The sequence below is a fragment of the Melanotaenia boesemani genome, chromosome 21 (assembly GCF_017639745.1).
Source record: "Melanotaenia boesemani isolate fMelBoe1 chromosome 21, fMelBoe1.pri, whole genome shotgun sequence".
NCBI classification, from domain to species: domain Eukaryota; kingdom Metazoa; phylum Chordata; class Actinopteri; order Atheriniformes; family Melanotaeniidae; genus Melanotaenia; species Melanotaenia boesemani.
The window spans coordinates 25285911-25313089 of record NC_055702.1 but is presented as its reverse complement, the minus strand read 5'-3'; the positions used below and the strand labels follow the sequence as shown (position 1 = coordinate 25313089).

The following is a 27179-nucleotide window of genomic DNA, read 5'->3' as shown; positions in this document are numbered from 1 at the left end:
AATTTATCCTTTTATTATAAACAGGATTCTTATTCCTTTTAAAAGAATGCTAGTTTTAATAAGAGAAATAGACGGTGCAACAGACTCCAGAGCTTCTTAAAAAGGTGTGTGAGACAGACGTTCAAAGGACAGTTGGTAGATTTTGTGTGAAAAATTGTGTCCACAATTTGGGACAAAGAAACAAGCTTAAAATCCCTGAAAGCAAGAAGCAGAGCAAGTAGAAACTGAGGGGGGATTGTCAGACTGGTTAAATGTTGGATTGTATAAGATCAAGCTTAGAGGAGAAGTTTTGGAAACCCTCACAATGTCAGGGGTTGGCTCAGGACAGACTGTGGTAGTAGGTACCAAACAGCATCGATAGTCGGAAAAAGAATTTTAGACCTGTAATCATTTTTAGAAAAGATGGAGGCAAAGTATTCGACTTTTGTAGCTTTTATAGCCTGCTAATAATTTATAAAACAGCTTTTAGAGATCTCATTAGAGATCTGAAGGTTATCTTTCTTCCAACGTTGTTCAGCTCTTCTACTTTACGTTAATAAAAAAGGTACGTCCGTTTCAAACGTCACTGCTCTCATACTTCCATGAATCCTTTACGTTGGCATGGTTGTTAGCCAACACATCCACCAGAGGGCAGTGCAGAGTTCCCCTCTGAGTTCCAACGTCAGTTTTAGTCAACAGTAAACATGGTGAAGGTGGAGGAGATCATGGTGATGGACACAGTGTTCATTAAAAGAACTATCACAGCTTCCTCTTTGTTCTTTTTGCCGGCTGTAAATCAGCTAAATAGCTCAACACTGCCCCCATGGTTTCTGGTGGTATTACTCTGTTTGCGCCATCACAGTATGGATCCGCAAAGGCCCTAAAAACCGACTAAACTATGCATGTAAACGACGTAGAAGACAAGTAAAATGCTCCATGCTCATTTGCGTTAAACAATGGGCCTTTAGAGCATGAGTGTCACTGTTCAGCCAGGACGCCGGGACCCACAGCATCCAGGATATCTCTGCAGGTTGAACTAAACTCAGTGATTAGCTGGTTATTTAAAGGGGAAGAAATTTATCAGTGCTATTAGAGAAGGAAGAGGCTCTATAGGTTTTAGAGGCAAGAGGCTAGTAGCTGAGACTGGGGGCACTGAGTAGTAGACATCCTGATTCATGGATGCTCTGACACATCTAGAGACGTGACATTCAGCCCTAATTTTAATAGCAAATCCAGAGTTTGCCAGTCAAATCATGTCAACATGGACCTGAGGAATGTTTTCTATGACATAAAGAATTTAGGCAGTTCTGGAGGAAAAAGGGGTCCAACCAGTACTAGCAGGGTAAATCTGAAAAAGTGACAGGTTAGTGTGTTTACGGAGGAGCTATGACTGAAAACTTTTCAGTGGCCACTTTTTAATCACATTGAGGAACCACAAAGCACACCGTGATTGACCACTAAATGGGACCATAACTTACAAAATAATAATCACCAGCATGACGATGTTGAACTAAAGATCATTAAATCAGCGACGGCTGTGCACACATTTTATCCAGTTTTGAGTCAACACGGCTTACATGAACTGAGCCAACCAGATCCAGAGCTACACAAACCTTAAGTGAAGTATTGAATCTGCTTTGCTCTCTACAAATGCCTGAGGAAAATTTGTGGCTCAAGCTGGTTGCTAACCTCATCTGTTATTTGTGAAGGATCTTTCACAAGAATGTGATCTATCAGTGATGTATTGTGCTGCTGTTTGACGCATAAAAAATTGTATATATTATAATTTATTTGAACCGCAGCTAAATCTTAAAAACACAGCATGTGGTTAACAGCACAGACTCAAAGAAATAAACACTTTATTCTGCAGGATCCAGCAACTAAATAACTTTCTGATGTTAGATGTAAACTATGCTGAATCCGCCATTACTTCAGTCTGTCCTTTGCATCCAACAAAAGCACATGGTACACTAAATACTGGAGATGTGAGGTTTTGAACCAACTATTTGACAATTTGAGGAGTGGAAACTTAAAGTTGGCAAATGGCTGGTGGATCTGGAGAAACACTGCAGTTCTCTGCACTAAGAAGATATTAGTTACTAGCAGAAGAGTAGTTAGGACAACTAAATAAGGCAGTTTTATTTAGCCCTCAAAACCACAGGTTACCTGGAGGCATTAAAAACTAAAGTTTGCAAGACAAAAAAGATTGAATGTGTGATGCTCTGCCTGTTCTGTGACTTTCCTGGTTCCCAGTTGGAGTTCCAGTTGGAGCACCTTCAGCGGGGCGAGCTGGAGAAGAGCAAGAGGAAGATGGACGGTGACAGCAGATCTACTCAGGACAGTCTGGGAGAGATGGAAAAGATGAGGAGTGCTCTGGAAGAGCTTATTAAAAGGTAAGTTAAACAAAGATTTTATTCTTATTAAAGAATTTTACTGTTTTATGTAGAAAAAAAAACAATGTAAAGATTTTTTAGCCCAACTGCTCCATCCTGACTTAAGTATTTTACATCTCGTGCATGGACCATGTTGAGTAGAATTTCTTGGCCTCTAGAGCAGAGGTCCCTAACCCAGATCCTCAAAGCCCACTATCCTGCAGGTCTTAGATGTCTCCCTGCTGCAACACACCAGACTCAGATTAATGGCTCATTAGCAGACTTGTGCAGAGCTTGTCAGTTCCAACCAAGATATGCAGAACAGCATCTCTGAACACACAACACGTCCAGCCTTGAAGCAGATGGGCTACAGCAGCAGAAGACCACACCGGGTGCCTCCTGCCAGCTAAGAACAGGAAACTGAGGCTACAATTCACACACACTCACCAACACTGGACAATAGAAGATGGAGAAACGTTGCTGGTCTGATGAGTCTCCATTTCAGCTCCACATTCAGATGCTAGGCTCAGAATTTGCTGGAAACATCATGAAAACATGGATCCATCCTGCCTTGGATCAACGCTTCAGGCTGCTGGTGGTGTAATGGTGGGGGGAGATTATCTTGTCCCACTTTGGGCCAAGTGTGTGTATGACCGCAGTGCAAGATGAAGCAAGAAAATGCTTCATGTCATAAAACCCAAACCATCTCCAACTGGCTGTATGGCTACAGGTTTCCAGTCATAACTTGAGTTCTTTTTGCTTTGATCTTTTATTTTCCTCTTGAATGATAACAGATTGGTTTGTAAGCACCGACCTGTTTTGACCAGTTTACGGAATTTCCTTTGTCATCGCTGTGGAATTTTCTAAAACATTTAATTAGCCATAAAAAGCTGGGAGAAAGGTTAGAAGTTCACCTTTCAGTCAACTTTTATAAAGAAACCACCATCATTATCATAAGCTTTAAAAGAAATAAAAATCTCACGTTCATGCCAGCTATGATATATTGTGTAAAGCCTCCCCATAAACACTTACAGGCCAGCATCAAAAAGCAAACATATGATTCTTGTGAGATTTACGGTGAACAGGCAAGTGACACCAGGTCTGTCTTAATACGCTGTTCAGCTAAAAACTGTGATGACTTTGTAGTGAATCCGTCCTGATGGACTTCAATAACGTCCCGAGGTGGCCGAACCTGGACCCTGTGAGACAATACTGTACCTGCAATCATTACCATGTTCATATCTGCCATCAGTGAAATGACGGTGAAAGGAATCACCTGGCAGCAACAATAACCTGAAAGACAGCTGTCAGAAAAGACACAACCTTCTCTTTAATATCTGTGACCTTCAACATTCAGGGAAACAGTGACTCACCTTTGGTTTTTCAACAGTTCTTACTGGGAGATGAAATCTGTCAGTCTAGCTCAGTTTCCAGTTCAATGAAGCTTTATTAGCACAATGATGTCACTTATTCACAACGATACACATTTAGAGTAGGACATTTTGTCCCCGTCTTCCTGGCAGATTATCAGATGAAATAAGAATTTTCCATAAACAGTTTTTAGGGTTTCAGTATGAGCTTTGACAGGGTGAGAGTACGATACGGGTCGTTTTTTTTGTGTTTCCACTGGCCAAAACTGGTAAGGGTACCAAAATATCCAACCCGAACCATACCACATTTTTGGGACCCTTCCCTTGGGGTCCCAGTCTTACCGATTCAAACCTAAAGGGTGGAGCTTGACACACTGCAATCCACTGATTGGTCGAAAGAATCATGACTTCCAGTGTGTCTCAGCGATAAGAACAAAGCAGAAACATCTCCATGTTTAAACATAAGGTGGATTTATTGTTGTTTAAAGCACATGTCAAGAAGCAATTATGTTTTAATCCTGTTTTTAATCATGTAATACATGTTTATCATGGCTGCCTTGCATATTTTGTCTTTGAAGTGACGTTTGTGCCTTTCCTGAGAAATTAATGCTGCAATATGTGAGTAACCAGTAGGTGGCAGTGTAGGGGACAGTTTGACCAGATGCATGGTCACGGGGTCGACAGTGGTAGAAATGATGGAAAGGATGCTCCGTTTAAGGGCCTTACACACATTTTAATACCACCGCTGTAGATGTTAGCCTCAAAATGCTAACCTCCTTTATTGTCGCCATGTTTATTGTTTTATTTACATCCTACAAATTAAGAAACTTTATATGGACTGAGAGATTTGATGCAGCACCTAGTGGAATCTTCTGGTAACAAGTGTAGTACACAAGCAAGTATGTGTGCAAGTACACGTGTGAACATGTAGTTTAAAAGTGGGAGGTCAGCTCTCGATGTGCTTTGGCAGCCAAAAGTCTTATCATCATCTCATACCTCCTCACAGACATGTAGTCAAACCAACCATGTCATATGTGTACTACATCACTCAGAGACATCAAGCATCCCTGTTATCATGCAGAGACGTAGCTAGACGTAGAGCGTCTGGGTCAACACTCACCATGTGTAATCTGTCTGCAGGAAGATTAAAAGGAAAACAGTCACTGTACTTTTTTTCTATAAAACTGTGAAATGTGGACATTTTGGGGCTATTACCCATGAAATCGGACTGTTCCTGTAGGTCTAAAGAATTTAATCCCTGCAAAGGACTCTTAGAATGATCGATTGGCCCCTGGTCATCTGACCGAGGACTGACTTGTTGAGTTGTTTAGTCTGGTAGCTCCTATTTTTCTAATTGTAGCTTTTTATGATCCTATGATCCAAGGGTATCCAAAGCTGTCCAACTGGTCTAGATTTTCTACTGTCTTTCTCTTTGAAGGAAGGACTTGGAGATAAGCAGTACCAGCACCAAGCTGGAAGAAGAAGAGGCGATTAACACCGGACTGCAGAGGAACAACAAGGAGCTGCAGGTAGGGCCTTTCTGACTCATCATTACACCTGAGCGGACCGCTCTTTAAACGTGTATAGAGTGGGTTATTTAGTTTGCTTCACCTGGACTGGTTGAAACTTTGTTGATCAGCTGGTTCTGGTTGGTGGTGCTGAATGTGTTGTCCTGGCAACATGAATAAAAAGGTGACTAGATGAAAAAAATATCCACCTGTGTCTTGCTGGTTGAGGCAGATAGCCGTCCTTCCTGGTTCTGATGGAGGTTTTCCTTCCTGGTTCTGGTTCTGATGGAGTTTTTCCTTCCTGGTTCTGGTTCTGATGGAGGTTTTCCTCTTCGTTGTCTCCTTTTGCAGCTCAGGATGGAGGACTGAATCAAAGATCTGATCCAGTCTGTTGGTTCCCTGGAAATTATTTTTCTAAATGGGTTTTTATTAACACAGTAAGCTGGACTAATGTGGATTACATAATAGATTTGTTTCAACTGGATTATAATTGGACTATAATGAATTGGACTGAAAGGACATTGTTGTAAACTGATGCTACGAAAATTAAGATGACTTGAAGTGAATTGAAATGAATTGTTTTGCAACGTTAATTACAAAAATATGAAATGATTAAAGATAAATGCAGAATTATTTGGGTAAAGTTTTGGTTCTCCTTGAATCAATCTGAGAGATTTATGGTGATGTTGATCCCATTAAATCATTTAACGTGCTGCAGCTCATCGTCTTGTTGAGCTGAAGCTGTCATTAAATTTTAATGCACTCTTTAGCCTTTAACTAAATTTATTTCCAATTCCAGTCTTTCCAGGAATTCAATACAAATTCAGCCAATCGTCGTGAATTCTGCCCGTTCTTGGAATTTTATCCAGTCACCACAACTTAAACGCAGCTCTGACAAATCGTAGAGCTCCTCTGCAATTACCTCATAAAAAAACACGACTGCACAGTGGTGTGGTGGTTAGCACCGTACCTGCCTCTCATCCTGCTGAGATATGCTCCAGCTTACCCGTGACCCGTATGGACTAAGCGGTACAGATAATGAATAAACACAAAAAAAATGCAAATTTGCAACTCCAGCCATCAAGGGCTTAAAAATGCCAGTAAAACAAACCTGATCACATTAAGTTTACATAGGACGGAGGAGAAGTCCAACTTTAGTAAATAGAAATCAATAAATAGTGAAATGATTGCGTTTGTAGATGTCAGAGATTTCAGCGATCTGGTGGAAATATTCAGACACTGAAAAGAGTCCCCTGATGAACTGATTACAAATCAGCACAAATGAGCACTTTTAGTTCCTCTGAAGCGATCCTCTTCTTCTTCTGTGGTAGAAACAGATGCAGTAGCTGATTAAAATTTGGTTGAATGACGGTGTGTTGCATTCAGTGTTGCAGGACTGAATATTGATTTTTGTTGCAAAGACAGACGCAGAGCTGAGCTGTTGCTCACACTGCAATAAAAACATAACTGAACATACCAGCCTGTCAACAGAGCTGCTGTCGTCTGCTCCGTGACTGGAGGTATCAACCATGTCCTGCTTCCCTGCCATGGTGTGACTATGAGCAGTTTTAAGTAGTAAAAAGCATCAGTTCCTTGTATTTAGGAACTGTGTTGAGAGTCTAGCTGACCAGAAGTCTAGCTACTGTGTTGAGACCAGTTTCCCCGTTGAGAGCCGGTCCCCCTGTGAGAACCATTCTTCCTTCTAAACACAGAGGAACAGTATCTGACTGAATTTCCATCCATCAGATGTTTTCCTCCTGACCAGCTACGATCCAGAGGAAACTTCTTAACCTGAGTGCGTTACGTTTGAAATACAGTAACTGTGTTACTGGTTAATACTTCTGGATTTGTTTCATGATAGTCACATATGTGTACTGGATCTGTGAAGTAAACAGAAGTAGGTGAACTGCGTTGGTGTGAATATGGCAGCGGTGAAGAAAGTTAACGTTCAACATCGGAAGTGAGTCTTTGTGTGTAACAGAGATACACTATGAATTATCGGATGACGGGCCTTCCTCAGTGTTGTCAAGGCTTTTTGAGACACGCCGGCTAGAAAGCACCGTACGTGAGAATGAGATACACGACTCCAACGTTAGAGGGAAGTAATTCTTACTTTCTGTCCTGAGTGGGTTTTTTCATCACAGCATTTCTGGCTGTAAATCTGGGGAAACACTGTATTGTTATGGTATTTCAGAAATGCACGTAGATGTATCAGATCAGATTATTACATTAATCTGATTACTCCCACTTATACCATGGTCTGGGTGAATACTTGATTCTGATTGACTGGAGGGTGTCCATTAAAAAGTGATAATGGATACCTATAAAAGAAGTTCCGGCCAAATAGTCTTATTGCCTCCAACAGCCCAGAGGCCCCCCCCATAGGCAGAGAACCCACACCACGCCCAGGAGCACCAGGCCCCCCCCAAACAACCACCCGGCATGGACCAGCACCCACCCCAGTGTTCCACTTACACACCGCGGGAACCAGGGCACCATCTCCCACTCCCCCCATCCTCCTACATGTCAGACGTCAGTCTGTCTCGCTGCAGACATTCGGGCTTGTTGTCCCCCCCCCCCCCCCCCCCCCGTGAAATTTAACACAGTTTTTATCTTTTCTGTAAAAGTTTGGTCCTTTTAGTCACATATTCTGTCTACTACAAACAAATGAGCACAGAGCTTGTCCTCTCTAAAGACCCTTTAGGTCCAAACTGACCTAGATTAACTCTTAAATCCTTGTTCTCAGATTTATGGATCCGCTCATGCTGGATCAATCACCATCTGTAGAAACTTGACCACCTGAGGTCAGCTGCACCCAATCCATTACACCATAATGTTGGCCGGGCGGTCAGAGGTGAAGCACTTCAGGCAGAAAAATTTGTTCAATTGATGCAGTTTGCTTCATTTGCTTCATTTACTTATTTTACATAGTAAATCAGTTCAAACTGTGACAATTATGCCTTTAAGATCACAAGGTGATCTAAATGTTGAAATATTTTGCTTTGGGTTTGGCTCTTGTAATAACCACAAACTTACAGTCACCTTGCTAGTACAAGGTTGGACCCGGTATTCCTTCCAAACTGCCTTAATTCTTGGTTTCTATAGTATTTAGCTTTGTCAACCCCCTGGCATTCCTGCAGTCTTGCAGAAACACCCATAGCGTCCCACCTGCAATCCACTGGAATGCCAAACTTTTCTCCTACTTTTGTATAATTGTACAAGGAAATGAAGAGTAATGTTGTATACCCAGCTACTGAGCCACCTTCCCTCACTGCTGGGTCTATTTTCTCTGTTTTCTCCTCAAGCTCTACCGAGACTGGATGATGTTTTAATGCAGCTTCAATGAGGACAGCTGCTACATGTGGCTGTGTTAGCAACCAAGAAAAACAAGCCTGTGTCACCTCCATAATAGCTGCTGTTGGCCAGCAGTCTGATGCAGAAAAAATAGCCAATATTTGCATTTTTTTTTTACCTAGATTTCATGTTTGTGTGGCTCTTAAACATCCAGACCTCCAGAGTCATTTTTACCAGGGACTGGATGCCATTCGTTGCTTTTTCCAATGAAGATAAAATCCAGATGTCAGAGGGTGTTAGTGGGTTTTATATTTCATGTGACAGGACTGCTTAAAGTAGTTAGCAAGTAAGTCAAGCTTGCAAACAGTTTATGTCAAAGCAAACAGGCACCTTAGATCTCTTACTTTTGAAGGGAAGGAGATAATTGGAAGCACACTAAGCATAAATCTTAGCAGAACCAGAGTTTCAAAATGTCTATGACTTGCATATTGACTGGAACTGCTGTGGCCTTGACAGTGGCACAGGAAAACTCAAATAGCAACCAAACTGAGGAGAAATTAGTGGGTACTATTATAAACTGATTATAAACTGCTGAGCAGAGCGGAAAACCTCCAGAGATACTGCCATTGAAATCACTATCTTGCAGTATTCCAGCTCTGAAAGACTTTAATCGTAGCATATAATCATTCTGTCATTAGGACTGGAGCAGCATCGTTTGTTTGGATTATACGACTCAGAGTTTGTGAAGTTTATACTATGGCTTTTCCTGTGCATCTCACTGTGCCATCCAGATAAAATCGAGCAAGTCTGAGAGCTTTTTATCTGCGTCACTGATGCATGTTGCAGATAATGTGTTTTGTCTGAGTCCACAGACTGTTCTGCAGGTTTTCTGGAGTTTCAAGTGGTGCTTCTTTGCCAAGGTTTCCTCCAGAGTTTTGTCAGCAAAGGGATGAAAAGCATCTTTGTGCCTTTAGGTAGCAGTGAAAAGTGATCCATGCATCTTTGATGGTGGACATGTTTTCGCATTTACTGTAGCTTTACTTTCCCCCTGTCTCACAATGAGGCTTTATGCTTGTGTGTGTACACTCCTACTGATAGAGATGCAGGTGGACAGGCCGGCCAGCTGCCTGTCGCCCACTGACGTCTGGTCCGTGACGTAAAGTTTGCACCAAATGTATCAGCAAAGTGGAGGCTTTGTCTGTTGTGAATGATGAAGCCGCCTCTCTCTCTCTTTGCTGGTCATAATTCAAAGCAGTTGGCTTAAAGGGAGTGCAGGCCCGCGGTCCTGATTCCTTACAACAGACTCAGGCTCTTTAGTGCTTTTATTAGACGGTCGTAAAGCAGTTACCCTGAGTCTCAGTGCTGTAAGGGGTCATCACAATCTGAGAAGATAAAGCTGATCCTGACCCTGCAGCAGATGTTTTGCTGGAGGTCATAAAACTCTGCCACACACAGGCATCCAATAATCCTCTTTATATGTTCTCTGTTGGGTTGAGCCATGTTGGCTTGCTCTTATGTTTCAATGCAGTCACTATAACACTAATAAATCATTAGTCATATAATTTCATTTCAGCAAGAAATTCAGCAACAGTATCTTTGATGAACAATCTTTACTGTTAGCATTAAGTAGTTGTTTTTACGGGAGTGTTTTTACTCAGTCAGGCCAATATGGTATTAAAAATATCTAAGGTTTTGCCCTTTGTTTGTGCACAAGAAAATAAAAGCTGGTTTTTGGTCAATGCTCAAAAGTTTTTGCAAATCAATCACCCGTTCAGCTTGTTTGCATTAAATATCTAACCAGCCAATCAAATGGCAGCAACTAGAGATGCACCAATACCACATTTTTACAAACCAAGTACAAGTACTTACATTTCAGTACTTGCCAAAACCGAGTACCGTCATCCTGCAGCACCCTCTAAATCAGTGTTTCTCAATGCTGGTCCTCAGGAACCCCTGCTCTGCATGTTTTTTCCAACTCCTGCACACCTGAGATTAATTGAACTGCTCGTCAAGTTCTTTGCAAGCCTGCTAATGAGCCATTAATTTGAGTCAGGTGTGTTCAAGAGGAATACCTCTAAAACGTGCAGGGCAGTGGTCCCCGAGGAGCAGGATTGAGAAACACTGCTCTAAATGTAAGGCTGGAAAACTGTCAGAATCTTCAGAAATAAGGAGGATAATGTCCTTTTTTTTTGGTGGATTCTGTTCACCGCTGTCACAAAGCACCTACATGCCCAAAAGAAGGTTCTTTTACGGAGATAATACCAAATTTGGATTTGAATGTGGTAATAACTGTGTTAAATAGAATTAAATAAAAATGTTAGGTAGAGAAAAATATAAATAAAATAAAAAATAAAAAAGGAGAATATTAATAATGACTGCGGTTAACACTTAAATATAAGGTAGCTATTATTACACATAACAAACACTGATCATCTTCAGGTCCGATTATATTTTTAACCACAGAACTGATCAAGTAAACATTCAGGAGGTTCTACCACATCCTTGGATGAACTTTTTTGCCTCAGTCACTGACAAGGGAGACGTCCAGCTGGGTGATGCGAAGCCTGGCGGGGTACAGGTGAGAGGCTTCAGTCCCATATTATAAAGGGACAACATCACTTTCTTATATTTCTTCCTCTGGTCAAACACCTCTGAGGAGTAGTCTTCATAAACTCTGAATGAATTATCCTGGTTAAGCATCTTACCTCTCCTCCAAGCCTCCCGGACCAGCCTTTCTCTTGTCTGGAAGTGGTGGAAGCAGAGGATAACAAGTCCTGGTTTGAGGGTCGACCTTCATTCCCTCGGGGGACTCAATCTGCCGAACGTTGCAGTATATGTTTCTCCTCTCCAGGTCAATTAGCTTAGCCTTTAGCTTCCTGTTATCAGTTTGAAGCTGAGTCCATAAAGTTTCTAGCTCCTCCAGCTGCTGGTGAACAGTATCAGGTTTTTCTTCTAGGGATGACGGTCTGCTGTGATGGCTATCGATGCTTGCTTGGACTCTGTCCACTTTGTTGTTAAGTTTTTGGGAGGACGTGTTGAGCTTGGAGAGCAGGGCTGATCTGTGATCAGCTAGTAGTGCTAAAATGTTGTGTTTGCTAACATGGGCGTCAGCCTTGGACTTTTCACCTGATTTAGTGGTCTTTAATGGTATATGTGTTAATGCATGTAAAAATGTGCATCAGTTCCACAGATTAATCTCTTTGCATTAACGAGTTAAGTTTGACAGCACTGGTTTTTTCACATTGGCATGGTATAGTTTTGTAGTATCAGAGCACTTTTATGAATACAGGAGTACACGCACATGGTATCGGATCGACAAATCTACCAACAGTGGTGTGTGTACCACAACATGAAACATCCGTGTGTCATAAACTTGCCATGAGCTATTTGTCATGTTGGTCTGATCATGTCTAAATGTGAAGAGGATGATGAAGAGGACTGTTCAGGTACAAGTTGTCACTGAACCAGAACATTTAGGCTTCTATTCATGGTTCAGACTCTTCCTTTGTGGTTAATCATCTTGCTAGAGAACATCATGTTCTGCGGCACTTAAACACTGAAAAGTTTTACATGTGCTTTCAAAAGTTTAGATAAAGTCTATTTAAGTTCACCTGTAAAGGTTGTTGATTATTATAGGTTCATTATGATATCATACAAAGAAGCCTAACTTTTGTGAGTGGTGTTCATTGTTCGTTGCTATTCTTGACGTTTTCTTTGTTTGGAGAAGAGTTGTGTTTCATTGTGCAGAGCTGTTTACAGCCTTGTGTTACTGGGAGTGTCTGACAGGTAGCACAGGTCTGAGTCAGAGCTGGGTGTTGGAGCAGAATAAGTGTTGCTAAATAAAAACGGCTTGTTTAGTAGCAAATGTCCAGTTTCTGCTACAAGCTTCAGCTATAAATGCTGCAGCTCCACTGGTTACAGCAGAGTCTTGAGTCTGCCTCACCACTGCTGGGTAAAGTAAAGGGAGTTCACCCCGAAGCTAGCTGCAGCTTCAGCCCAGGAGGAATCACCTCGCCTCACAACCTCAGTTTAGAGCCAGAAGCAGGAAAGTTTAACAGCTGTTTCTGTCGCAGTCTTCACTGATAGTGGAAGTAACAGAGCAGCACGGTTACTAAACTGTTACAGAAATGCTGCTCCAGGAGGAAAAACACCAGACGGAAAATGAAAAATAGCTGGTTTTGTTGTAGCTAAACTGGTCTTAACCAGTTTAATCCCACTTGGTGCCAGACATTTGTTTGTTTGTTTTTTTTTAACTTCTGGAAGCTCTGAAAGGCTTGTTTTGGGCAGCTAATGTAAGTTTAAAATAAAGAATAAGTTGTCTCATCTAAATAAATTACTTTCATGTAATTTGTGTGAATGATTACATGACCGGGTGTCTTCCTACACCTCTGGAAGGAGATGTTTGCTTCAAATGTGTAAAAGACAAAGTTAGTAAAATACCTTAATTAACAGATATAACTAAGGTATTTTGTATATGTATTCTCCTAGAGGTTTACTACTGAAATATAATGAGAAAAATATGATTGCATGCATCTTTTGATCATCAGAAGAGTAAATGTAATCATGGCAACATTAGGTTCCACTAGTATAACGCATAGTTTCAGTTATGCTAGGTGTCAAAGGTTTTGGGATTTAGGATCTCGTGGGATTATTTTTCTACAAAATTTAAAACTGTCAAAGGTTTTGGAACTTTTAAACTTAAACGAACCCAACTATGAGGTGCAAATAAGAGTGACTACTGCTCAGATAAAGGGGCGGCGTGGCTCAGCAAGGTAGAGTGCTCATCTTGTAACCCGAGGGTTGCCGGTCCTCGGCCAAGTCGGGTTCATGTCGAGGTGTTCTTGGGCAAGACACCGAACCCCTAATTGCTTCTGATGGGTCGTGGTTGAGCGCCTTGCATGGCAGCTTCCGCCATCAGTGTGTGAATATGATGTAAAGCGCTTTGGGTATTGTTCCAGGCACAGTAAAGTGCTATAAAAATACGGACCATTTACCATTTACCAAGGTGAAACAAGCCATTTACCTGCTAGAGTTGAGATGATCTATCTGGAGGATGAGGATGATTTTTCCCACTTTGTTTTGCATTTTTTATGACTTTTTGCATGTCTTGAAAAGTGTTCTATAAATGAAATGTATCATTATTATTATGTACAAGATGCACCTGCTCTGAACACGGATCAACTCATGACTTCACCAACATTACCTGCAGTTCAGGACCAGCTCCACCCGATCTGTCACAGAACATACAGCTTGATGTGCAGCTTGACCTGCTGCTATGTCATGTGTATGTGGTGATACACGTGGGCAGGGTGCTGAAATGCTGCACCTTCTAACCACTGTGTTTTAGGGATCCCACCGGATATACCGCCCACGCTGCTGAACGTGCCCTCTAACACAAGCTAGAACACATCAGCAATGAGGCCACATCTGACTGCAATTTATCAATAATTATTACGGTTTCAGAGTGCTGCTGCAGGGGAAAAAAGGAAATCTTACGCATGTACAATAATGGAGATCCAACCAAACAACTTGGTTATTTCCTTCCAAGTCACCCAATGAAAGCTCAAAACCAATGTATAAAGTCTCAGACTCAGTAATACTGTTATTTTAGGTCCACAGTCTTCATCAGGCTGGTCTGACTCTGTGGAAAGTAGGAATTTAACAAGAAGCAGATATGTGAGAGAGGAGCTGTCAGAGACATGAAGAGGCAGTGCATGCTCAAGGGGGTGTGGACGGTAACATGCCGAAGGGGTTCGGCGTGGAAGCTGTGTGTGTGTGTGTGTGTGTGTGTGTGGTGGGGCGGGGGGGGTGGGGGGTGGCAGTTAAGTCAGTCAAGTCATTCAGTCAGTCGGGCTGCTGCTGCCTCACCATGGCTGCTCTCTCTGCAGAGACGCTCCGCTGGCATGTGAGTTTTCATTCATAACTCTGGGCTTCAGTTTGCCTTTTCTCCTTTTGTGGCTAGAAACTGAAAACAAATGTAAAGGATCAAAGATGGTACAAATTGGTGTTTATTTATAAGGCGTGAGAGTTTGTTTTTGTGTGGCATGTAGCTGGCTTCCAGCACATCCGTGAGGTGGAGGTGTTATTGCTGCGAGTGGCCCTGGGCTACACGCCATGTCAGACACAACTTCCTGACACCGAGACGTAGATAGACACTGAAGATAGCACAGAACATGACACGACTTGGTAGGATGCAGCCGTGCTGGGAAGCAAGCAATAAATTTTTATCAGCAGTATAAACTACAGCTTTGGCAGGAGTTTAGTGGAAGAGAAATTCTCTGCAGGGTGATTATCATGTCAGATTTATATTATGTTAAAGAATTCTGACTGAGGAGAATCCAGGAAGATAATAGTAGGAGTGCATAATCATTAGACAGATTTTCATTAGTGGTGTTAGAAATATAAAGTTATTAAAATGCTCAAAATGTGCCAAAATGCTGTTTATTCACATGTGGCATCATGGGGTTGTTTGTGTGGAGCTATTTCCCTGAGGAGTCTCCAAAGGGATTAATAAAGTATTTCTATTCTATTCTATTCTATTCTATTCTATTCTATTCTATGTGGATGCAGTTTAAAGCTGGAAGAAAACAAAGTATAAATCTAGACAGTAATCATGAATAACATGGCCGTAACAACTGTTTTTATTAAGAGATGAGTCTGTTTTACTGCTATATTTTGCCATTTGTTTCAAATTTGTGCAATTTTTTGAGGTCTTTAGCAAATGTTTTTGACAAAATGCTATTTCTCATTCAAAATGCCACAGAAATGCAGTTGTAAAGCTCCCTTTTAAATCATGAATTTACAACTCTTTTCACAGCAGCTGGATCCAAGCCACGAGTTTATGGTTGTTTACACAACAGTAAATAACAGAGTTAAATGATCATGTCTAGTTTTTATTTGTAAACAGCATCATGGTTTGGCTAGATTGGAGCTAAAATGAGTTGTTGGATTGTAAAATACATAATAGTGTGTTATTTTAATGGGTTTAATGTGTGTAAAATTTTAACTTGTCATGTAAACCAGTTACTGTCCCAGTTAGCCTGATTGTATATAATAAAATTCACATGCACTTTTTCCAGCTTGGATGGAAACACAGAGACACAATTCATTTCTGTAACTGGAAGTGATGCGTTTTTTTACATGAATGAGTAAGATACATGTTATGTTTTAATCTATCTTTTCATTTAGAAGAACTGACCTCTCCACTCTCATCCGCCTCCTCGTGCAGCTCAGGATGGAAGATTTGATGCAATCTGTTGGCTTAGACAGAAAAAGATCTTTTATGATTTAGTTGATGTGGATCATATAATAGATTTGTTTTATTTGGATTATAATGCTATGACAATGAATTGGACTGAATCTCTTTAAAAGTGCCATGAGATTATTTATTGATCAATTGGATTCATATGAAAAAGAGTTTTGTGTTGAGGGAGTCAAAATTATTTATTATTATGATTTTATATATATTATTTTATTTTTTATGATATAATATGATGCAGTTTAAAGCAGAAAAGGAATAAACTGTAAATGAAAATCCTACATAGTATATTTAGTTTAAGGATGTTTAAAGCCATGTAAAGGAGGTGTATTTTGCTCTTTTTGCACAAATTCATGCTCTTTCTTAAGGTCCTTATCAAATGTCTGTGACTAAATGCTTCATCACATAATCAGAATACCAGAAAGATTCAGTTATATTTTATATAACTGATTATATTTTTACCATTATGTGTTTTCATAGCAGCTGAGCTCAGGGTGCAAAATGAGACTCTTAACCTGCACTCCCCACTTTGTTTTCTACAGGATGTGTCTTTAGATGCAAGTGAACGTGCATATGTAAATATGGCCACAAACTCCACTTAATAACCCTTAAACTAAACTTTTACCCTCTGACAAAGCATATGGTCCCCAGACTAACAGCTCAGACTACTACACACCAAACTGAGTTTATGCTCAAACATTAGTTTGTCAGATTGCTGGTACTGATTCCTCTTTTAGGTATGGTTTGCTTTTGAGTTATTAAACTAATCCAGGTTGTTGAAACGCCACCCTGCAGATGGTGTACCATAATGACCAAAACACCAGATAATAATTCCTCAGGAATTCCTCCATCATATGGTTTTAGTTTTAAAAGGCTAATATCAACTTTTGCTAAAATGGAAATTGTTTTACCCAGTTTGTTTTTGTACTGGAAGGTTCGGGATAGTGCTGCATTCAGGAACAAATAGGATATTCAAACTTTAAGCTGCCAACTGGAAAAAAATTGATTAGATTCCAAAACAGCATATAAAACATATAACATGGTGCAGATCAAACATTATTAGCTCATTTCATTAAGATAACATCTTTTTTTAAATTCCCATTTTTAGGGGAAACATATGCAGAATCAAATCAATCGCCTTTATTATCACTGTTGAACAATGATGTGAAGGTGAAGTTGGGAGAGATAAATGAATGAATGAAATGAATGAATGAATGAAAAATACTTTATTAATCCCAAAGGGAAATTCAATATTGTAGTAGTAGTAATCTTTTTTTTTTTTTTTTTTTTTTTTTTTTTTTTTTTTTTTTTTTTTTTTTAGTAAAGTAAAACAATCACATTAATTAATTAAGGGCTTTGTTCTTCAGCCTGATAGCTGCTGGAAGGAAGGATCTTCTGTATCTCTCTGTCTTGCATCGGACTTGAACAAGCCTCCCACTGAACACACTCTGTTGTTTCGTCACGGCGTTGTGTAGAGGGTGTGAAGGATCTTCCATTATCTTCGTCAGCTTGTACAGAATTCTTTTTTTGATGATCAACTCCAGCGGCTCCAGAGTTACTCCAAGCACAGAACCGGCTTTCTTGATCAGTTTGTTAATTCTTTTCAAGTCTCTGGTTCTGATGCCGCTGCCCCAGCAGATTGCTGCAAAGCTGATTGCACTTTCAACAACAGACCTGTAGAACATTTGCAACATTTTGGTGCAGACGTTAAAAGATCTCAGCTTCCTTAAGAAGTAGAGTCTGCTCTGACCTTTCTTGTAAATGTACTCAGTGTTGCTTTTCCACTCAAGTCTGTTGTCCAGCTGAACTCCAAGGTACTTGTATTCCTCCACCACCTCCACCTCCTCTCCCATGATGTAAACACTTCTATGTGTGTTCTTGTTCCTCCTGAAGTCAACAATCATCTCCTTTGTTTTCTTGGTATTCAAGATGAGATGATTGTCACCGCACCATTTCACAAACTGACCGACCAGTTCTCTGTACTCTGCTTCTTGTCCATCACTGATACACCCAACAACTGCTGAGTCATCAGAGTATTTCTGCAGATGACAGAACTCAGAGTTGTACTGGAAGTCTGAGGTGTACAGCGTGAATAGAAATGGTGAAAGTACAGTCCCTTGTGGTGTTCCAGTGCAGCTGACCACCATCTCAGACACACAACCTTTCAGTCTCACAAACTGTGGTCTGTTTGTGAGGTAGTCGTAAATCCAGGTGGTTGTGGAGGGATCCACCTGGAATTTCTGCAGCTTCTCACACAGCAGAGCAGGCTGAATCGTATTAAAAGCACTTGAGAAATCAAAGAACATGACCCTCAAAGTGCTGCCTGACTGGTCCAGATGAGAGTGGGCTCTCTGAAGCAGGTATATGATGGCATCTTCAACCCCAAGCCCATTACGGTATGCAAACTGTAATGGGTCCTGAAAGGTGTTCACCTGCTTGCTGAGGTGAGCCAGTAAGAGTCTCTCCAGGACTTTCATGACGTAAAGTTGATATTGCATGATATTATTTCCTGCCTCTTGAATCCAAATCCTTCATTCCACCTCTAAAATACATTTCTTTTCCTTCACTGTTAAACTTTTATTTACTGGTTTTTAAATCTCTGACCCTGATGCATCACTGACTTCCAGCAAGGCCTCTAAAACCAAAAACCATGTTACAAAAACAGGAGACAAATTCCTCGAATGTCATGAAAATGGCAGCGATGCTTTCTGGTCTCTCTGACCGGATGCAGCACACCCAGACTTGGGTCAGAATACAGATAATGACCGTGGCCAAAGGACATTCTTTCTGTAAATTGCTACCTGAGGGAAAAAGCCTGAGCTGTGCCAGCTCTCCAGAGAAAGCAGAGCGTCTGAGGCAGCGCTAACCACACACAGACTCTGCCCTGAAATAGCAAACAGCCTGTGGAGGTGTCGCCACTTTTGTTCTCTGTCGTAATGATACGGTCGTTGTGAAAGCACAGCGTAATATTCTGCTCACAGTTTGGTGCATTCAAATCCATTCCCATCTCTCTGTCTGCAGGCTCGCATTGAGGAGCTGGAGGAGGAGCTGGAGGCTGAGCGGGCCATGAGAGCAAAGGTACAGTATCAGTACAGAAATGTAAGGCAGTGTGTTGCATCTTGTCTTTCTTCAAAGATGGGATGAGCCTCAAATCCGTCATGCTGCAGGGCAGATTAAGCCGAGCTGTTCATCCTGACCTCATGTGTTGACTAAAATTTTGTGGACTGGAGAGAAACCAGAAGAGGAGGAAGGGTGGGGAATGTGTTGGCAGCCGGTGGGGTGTTTGTGCTGGTACCTCAAACTATCTGCACCTGTGATAATAAACCGGGCCTGGGGGAGACCCTGTGTTTTTGATTAAGAAACGGGGCAACCCCAGGGGCACAGAGGGAGCTCTGATATCCTTTCCCCTCTTTCCTTTTTCTTAATTTTTCCTGATATCTCTATTCCTGACACACCCTCTGTCTTCTAATCCACATAGAAGCAGTTTTTTTTATTTCTAAACACAAAAAGTGTCCAAACATTGTTAAAAAGTTTCCAGAAGAGCATGTCTGCATCACATACACTGTAAAATCACTGTAAAATATAAGACTGGCTTTAATAGAATATATTTAATACATACTACTTCATTTTAATCCAGTTATTAACACTCATCTTACAGAAATCAGGCGTTCTTTGGAGTACTAAAGGTTGAATAAATTGATATACATAAGTTGGATCAGTGTAAATAAGATGAGTAGTTTTCTTTCTTATTTTTGTTCCTCACTGTGGTAATGATAAAAACTGAGAAAGAATGAAATGCAAATAATGCATTTAATGTCACCCTTGATGAACTCTACCTCCAAATCTCCTGGTGAGGAAACCAGTTCTCAGTTAAACAGAAATGAAAACGTGTTCTGGTCTCTATTATGACTTCCTATCAGTAATAATCCACCTTTCACCGTTTTTTCAGTGTGGCGACAACATGTTCTAGACATAAAAATACACATTACCTACTAGAATGATGATGATGATGAAGATTAAAATAATGATTTTCAGTTACTTGTGTCATGTGACTGCTCTCCAGTTACTGCTGAACAACTTTCATGCCTTTATTTTTCAAGATATGTAAACAACTGATCCTATTAACCTGTACTAATGGTCATTATTTTCAGCACTGTTTTTAAACATAATTGTAGAGGCAGCATAACAGAGAGGTCCGTGGTGGTCTGACATTCGTTTAGCAAAGATTAAGTCCACACCGAGTTTCTGCTGCAAAGAAAAACTACTTGGGTTAATTGTTTAAGGTAAACATCATCATGTGAAGCATCACCTCTAACCCCTCTGTTCCACCGAACGCAGAAGCCACAGAGAGGTTGTTCAGCAGCTTCGCAGCTGCTCACAGCAGCTCTAGTCAGTGACAATGCTTCCACCAGGCATGCCACACAGTGTTTCTGAAGCGTTTCTGAAGCATTTCTGAAGCGTTTCTGAAGCATTTCTGAAGAGTTTCCGAAGCATTTCTGAAGTGTTTCTGAAGCATTTCTGAAGCGTTTCTGAAGCATTTCTGAAGGACTGTGATGCTCCACTTCTATAAAAATATCTATTTTTGCTGCTTGGAAACTACGTCAGTCAATGAAAAGCATGTTGATACGGTAGATTTTAAAAATAAAACACTAGGTTCAGATTTTGAGTCTCGTTTTACTCTGAAACATTAACATTACGTCTGGTGGCACAGGCATGAAGCCATCTGGTAAGAGAGGTTCTCACAGGACACTTGACACCATGGACGACATGAACGTTTACCTTGGAGGTGGGAAATCACACAATTTTCTGCAACACCACACATCCCTACTATAAAGAAGTAAAGAACAAGCATGTGAGACCCGTTCGGACTGGCCAAATAACCTTATTGTTTTTCTTTAAATGGCCATAAGTGCATCAATTATTGCTCGATGTCGCAATCCTTTATTCAAATCCTAGTCCGTGTCGTGACAAGTCCGCTTCCTTTGAGTAATTGTGAATATGTAAATGAACTCTGATTCAAAAAAGCGGATCTACAAACGTGGATCTTGGTGCACTTCAAGTGGACCAGATACATAAACAGAGTACATTGTGGGTTCAGCGCATGTCATTGTGGGTAAACACAACCAAAACATACTCCGATGGGACAATAGGTGGCTTTCGACAGGACAAATGGCTCACGGTCAGACGTGGAAGAACTCTATAAAAGTTCGGATAGAAACCTGATCCCCCAAGACCGTTAGGATCTGATGCAGCTCCATGTTTATTTGTTATGTGGTGGAAACAAAAGTTGCTCTGCATTAACCAATAAATGAGAAAGTTTCCTTTATCATTGATTGGCTCGTCTTCTTCTTGACGATTTCTAGGTGCAATTATGGCTTTAACAAGGTGTGAAACACGTTATTTAAAGGGTCCAGTTCACTTGAATAGTGCAGTGTAAACACAATCTCAGTCTGAAAGAATGTTGCACCCCCCCCCCAAATGAACCAAGTCCCCATTCGTATCGAGTCTAGCGGACTATCCACATGTGAATGCAGCCTAATTTAGGTCCTGTTTACACCACAACGCCGAGACAGTAAAATGCAAAAGCTTTGCTGTGTTCTGGCATCTTGTTTCCACGGTAATAGAGTTTTGGGTGGATAAAACCGCAAAGATTTGACAATGGCCTCCAGAGTGAAATGTTCTCACAGGGCGAGTCCTGTCAGTGTAATCTGGACGTGTAATCGTTTGGTAAAGATGACGTCTTTCACGTCATCTTCTACTTGTGTACTCAGACCTTGCAAAAACAACAATAGTGATCCTCCGTGTTTGTGCTGCTAAACTTTTTTGATTTTATGGTCTGTTGAAGCAAAACTTGTTTCTGATAGAGTATTGATGCCGTCACCTGAGACGCATAGGTTACATACGCCAGATAACTAGCGGTTGACATAACGCTTTGGTTGTGATATGTTTTGTCCCATGAGCATGCGCTGCACACCTGGGTGTGTCGTTGCAAAGTTTCAACGCCCACCAAAGGCCTAGGATGTGTACCACATCATTTCTGGTCCTCTACGACAGCAGTTCCCAACCCATTTTCCTTGAGGACCCCCCTCATGCTAATACAGAAAAGCCAAGGACCCCCTGCCCCACCTCGTGCTGAAACCATTCTTGGTTTTATGCTTTCAAAAGTGAGAGTTTCACCATTAATAATATATTCTGACTGAGTCCTATCCTTCAGTAAAGCCAAAGTTTTTTCTTAAAATAGTGTGAACATTAATCACAAATGGCTCTGAATGGTCAACGCCTCAGGGACCCGCAGTGCTCTTAGGAGGACCCCTCTGGGGGGTCCCAGACCCCAGGTTGGGAACCACTGCTCTACGACATTGTTTTTATTCCACTGTTGTGTAAATGCAAAGGAAAATTATTCACATTTTGCATGGAGACAGTGTCGTCTAAACAGGGCTTTACATGGATATGTACAAACTCATATTGTCCCAATCAGTTTAGCTCAGTCCAGTTCTAAAACTTCACTTTTTTGGGGTCAAAGTTTGCTTTATCTGTTTTTGGTAAAACCATCTTGCTAGAGTTTACAGTGTAAAGCTTTTCTTTCAAGGTGGGCACTTTAAGTGCTTCTTAGTTCAAACAAGAAACTCTTAAACTTTGTGTGTGTTTAAGTCTTCCCCTCTTAAGAAACGACTAGTTTCCATGTTACAGTAAGTAAAGGCAGAAATGCAGAGGAACATATTTCACCCCGAGTGTTGAATAGAGTGACGGCAGGCCTGAGGGTGTGTTTTCCACACTTCTCCCCACTCTGGGTGGTATCTTAATGGTGCTACTCCATCCTCCCACCCCCCCTCAGAGCTGCGGAGCGGTGAGAGAGGCAGGCAGAGACCTGCAGGTCTTTATCTGTTCAGCAGCTCAGATGCAACATACCTCTGCTTTAGACAAGCCCGCCATTGTTGGGCTCTGCTCCTCAGGTCACAGTGGGGGGAGATCGCATCAGGAGATAGACGGTGACAGACAGCACTGTTTTCCATTGGATCCTCTCCAAACTGGAATGCCAGACACACCAACATTTTCCCCATGTGTACATTAGAGCGGGTTTCTCACTGAGGAGCACACACACATAAAGCAACATTCAACCAGTTTTCTAACCTACTCATTCTTTTTTTTTTTTAGTGGTTTGACTGGTTTATGTATATTTGCACTAAGGGTTTCCCAGAAAAAAGGTGCAGTTTCTGCTTTTTTAGGAGCCTTAAAGTGAATATTTGGTCTGAGCAACTTCATTCTTCATCGAAGTCTGAACCCTTTTAGACAAAAACTCCTTTCTTTAGGTTGTCTTTGGAAGTAGTTCTCCAGGCTGCTTGAAGGGTTTTCTGTGGCTCCTCTTTGGATGTTTTCCACCTGTTGTTCTGTTCTCTGTCCAGATGATCCCGCTCTGCTGCAGTAATGTTGAGGTCCAGGTTCTGGGGAGGATCCGTCCCTCCATCAGACCTGTTTCCACTGATCTTCAGTCCAGTTCTTGTGTCATGTGACATATCTCAGACTTTTGTCCTGTTTCCCTTCATTAAGAATGGCTTCTTGAGAGCCACGTTTCCATGGAGACCATTTCTTCATCCAACAGCAGATGTCTCAGCTGAAGCTCCCAATGTATCTCTCAGGTCCTGGTTCAGGTCTTTGCTGGATTTCTTTCAGATCCTGTTTATCAATAGTTTCTTAGTCCTGACATTTATTTTGTCCTCCATTTGTTCAGTTGACACACTGAACACCAGGCTGAGATTTGCCTGGTTTTCAGGAATCACGCTGTAGGTAAAATGTTTGTCTGTCTTTTTAAATATTTTTAAATAACTAAATACATATTTTTAAGTATTAAACTAAAGAAATGGAGCAGATGATGCTTCTTTCATACAGACTTAGACAGCACTGGTTCATCTCTTGAGCTAAATGTTTTTTTAATGATTAAATGATAAATAGGCCAGTGATACGTGGTTTAAAATATAAAGGAAAGAATTACATTTATTGCATTGGACTGACTGAATGAAAATAGAGCATACAAGGCAAAAACCAAATAACTCATTAGTTACAAGCTTGAAAGTCAATATTTAGTCTGAGCTGCTCTATTACACCTTTCAATCAACTTGTTTCCAACACATCAAAACAATTTAACATAAATTTGTGTTATGTGTTTTATAATAAATCTGATTTACATTAAATTATACCTCATTATGGAGTAAAAGAAAGTGTGTATTTTGAATAATTTTGAGTTCTAGTTCTGACCATAAGAAATATGTAGATGCATTATGATATATAGTCACGCTTGTTTTCCTCCCGGGTCTAACTGACCTGCGTAGTTCCACTGTCTATAAAGGCTGAAGTATAAATGGTCACAACATTCTGTGTCACATAAATTTAACTTTATTCCAATCTATTACCACATATTTTATACTTCTTTCACACTTCTCATTACTTTGTTATGCTTAATTTATTAACAATAAACCTAAATTACATGACATGACACAATGTTTTTCAATACAGAAAGCATAAATTATTAGTTATTTTGGATAATGACGACTGATATGTAGAAAATGAGCTTGTCCAGGTCACAGTCGGCAAAATAGGCAGCTCAGAACATACATAATTCAACCAGAGTTGAGTCATAAATTAACAAGCAAAGAGCATAAAAATCCATGTAGGGTAGTTTTTTAGATAATTATGTGACAACCAAACTTATGGTATATTAACTTTTGAAAACGGGTCAAATTGACCCAAAGACTAAGAAAGTAAAACAGTAAATAAATAAAAATAACTCAAATTATACAAAAAAAAGAAAAAAAAACTTTTAAACCTTCAGTAATCTATTGAACTATTGATTATAAGACAGCAAGACGATGTGCCAGCTTGAAATCAAATATTTAAACGAAGAGGGGTGTCTCAAGACTTTTGCACCTTCTTGTTTGTACGTTTAAGAGAAAATAATTTAAGTTAAGCTTGTGCTTTAGTTGACCTAAAGTCTGGAGATCTGGAAAGCACTTGTGCAAACACACCTCAGCATGTTTGTACACTCTTACTCCTTCACGCTCTTCTACAGAACAAGATGAACCCCCTCGTCTCCTCCAGCGGGACTCTTACAGGGCGCTGACCGCTGTTAACACGGGAAAGGGAGCGAGCCGGTTCAGGAGGCGTTGATCCCGAGGAGCTGGTGACTCAGTCAGCAGAGCAGAGCAATGAGAACAGAATCAGGCTGTGGATACAGGAAACAGGGCTCAGTCTTTAGGAGATTTGTTGTGGGGGTGGGGGAGTGAGAATAGTCTGTTTTCCTCTCAGATGTATAGAGGGCTGTGACTCATTGCTGCCATCAGGGAGGCCTGAGACTCCAGCTTTTGCAGACTAGTCTCAACATCTACATCTGTTTGTGAAGCAGCTGTAAAAGATGGAGTTTTTACTGCAGAGGGCTGGCTGTCCTGCATGTAGAGGCCCAACACTTTACCCTCTCTCCATGTGTGCTCTGCAGTGTTGAGAGACTGTTCAACATTAATTACCTTTTTATTTCACTATTTTATGCTAAATCTTTCTTTTCTTTTATGTAAGTTGCCATATGTTATGTTTTCATGGTGGCATCAAGTTTTATTACACCAGAGGAGAGAGTTGGAGATGATCTGAACTTTGTGACATGGTGCATTATCCTGCTGGAAGTAGCATCAGAAGATGCTCCACTGTGGTCATTAAAGTATGGACATGGTCAGCAACATTACTCAGGTAGACTGTGCTGGTTAAACCAGGCACCCAGTGTGTCTTCTGCTGCTGTAGCCCATCTGCTTCAAGGTTGGACATGTTGTGTGTTCAGTGATGCTGTTCTGCAGACCTTGGTTGGAACCAGTGCTTATTGGACTTCCTGTTGTCTTTCTATCATCTCCAACCAGTCTGTCCATTCTCCTCTGACCTCTGACATCCTGGTCCAGACAACTGCTGCTCACTGGATATGTTCCGTTTCTGGCTGATTAGCTATTTGTGTTAGGTGATTGATCAGGTGTTTGATTGATCAGGTGTACCTAATAAAGTGGTCGTTCAGTGTACACTTGTGTTATGGTAGCATTATAGATGTATTTTAAAGCAACTTGTTTTGCTTTCAAGATCACACTTTGCTTCCAGGGATGTTTGATCAATTTTTTAGTGAAACAATAATAAAACCACAAAGACAAGGTTGAGGGAGAGGATGGGAGGTTTTGTTTGGCCTCTTTGGAGGATTTTTGGAAAAGTTTTTAAAAAATAAAGTCCATAGAAGATGTCATTCTGCTGAATGCTCTAAAACATGTTTGCAGTACAAACCTGAAACTTGTCATTATTCAATCAAATGTGAAGGAAAGGCAGTAATAAAAAGTGATTAAAAAAAGCTTTTTGGGGGAATGTGTGCAAATGTAGCAATGAAATAAGTCAATTAAATGTAAGAATTACTCATTTTATTTACTTTCTTTTTATTTTCCAAACTGTCTCCACTTTTTTCTCTTTTTTTATTTATTTAATACTGTGTCCAATAAAGCCATAAAAATAATCACTAGCTGTCAAACCTGTTCATATGTGGTTTGCTGTGAAATCCTGACCCAAACAGCAGGATGGAAACTTTATTAGTGCAGTAACTGGCAAATATAGAGTAGCATTAATCAGATAGATCATTTTTCACTAGCTGGTAGAGATGAAAAACGGAGCAAAAAGAAAGAAAAGCTTTGTTTTTTTGAGTAGCCCAATCAGATTAATACTTACATATCAGTTAATCAGTCAGACTTTATTTTTATAGCACATTTCATACAAAACTGGATCATTTAAAGCACAAGATGCTTTATAAAATAATTATGCACAAATAAAAAATAATAAAAACATGTATGAAGAAACAACTAATCCCACCCTGTTCTATCCTCTCTCTAATTTACTAAAATTATAAAGATATTATAAAGATATTCTAAACTACATTCAGAGCGTATAAGTGTTTACATGATGAAGCATTGATGAAAAATCCCAGAAATTTCTTTAAAAAAAAAAAAAAAAAACAGGTAGAAAAGTAGATGTACTGTAATGTTTGAAGATAATTAAATTATTAAAAAAAATAGGGAAATAAAATAATAAAATGATGACTAACAAGTAAAAGATCTGGCTAAAACCGCAATGAAACTAATTTCTTTTATAGTTGTTTTTTTTAGTTAAATTTAATTAAATGGTCACTTCCAGGAGACCTTGATGTTTTTTAGGCTTGCAGGGTAAAAGGAAATCTAAAAAGTAGGCCAGTGGTGGCCAGTGCATTCTTGCATGGGACTCAACATTGTGTTGATTCTGTTGTGTGGCGTGTTACACTGACCCCATGTGTGTAATATGTCTTTCATTATTTGTTTTGTTTTTTGTTTTGTTGGTGTATTTCTCTGTGGAACGAAGT

General features: G+C 40.4%; 1 protein-coding gene across 4 annotated transcripts in view; it reads left to right on the top strand.

The window, feature by feature from the left end:
- Window positions 1-27179, top strand: part of LOC121632102 (myosin-16) — an 88327-nt gene that overhangs the window by 42364 nt on the left and 18784 nt on the right. For 3 of the 4 annotated variants that reach the window (XM_041973284.1, XM_041973285.1, XM_041973283.1), the window contains 3 exons: window positions 2233-2372; window positions 5160-5250; window positions 18803-18859. In XM_041973284.1, coding sequence (XP_041829218.1) covers window positions 2233-2372; window positions 5160-5250; window positions 18803-18859 — 288 coding nt within the window. Of the gene's footprint in view, window positions 1-2232; window positions 2373-5159; window positions 5251-14367; window positions 14429-18802; window positions 18860-27179 lie in introns of those variants that run through there. The other variant, XM_041973286.1, reaches the window with a different exon arrangement.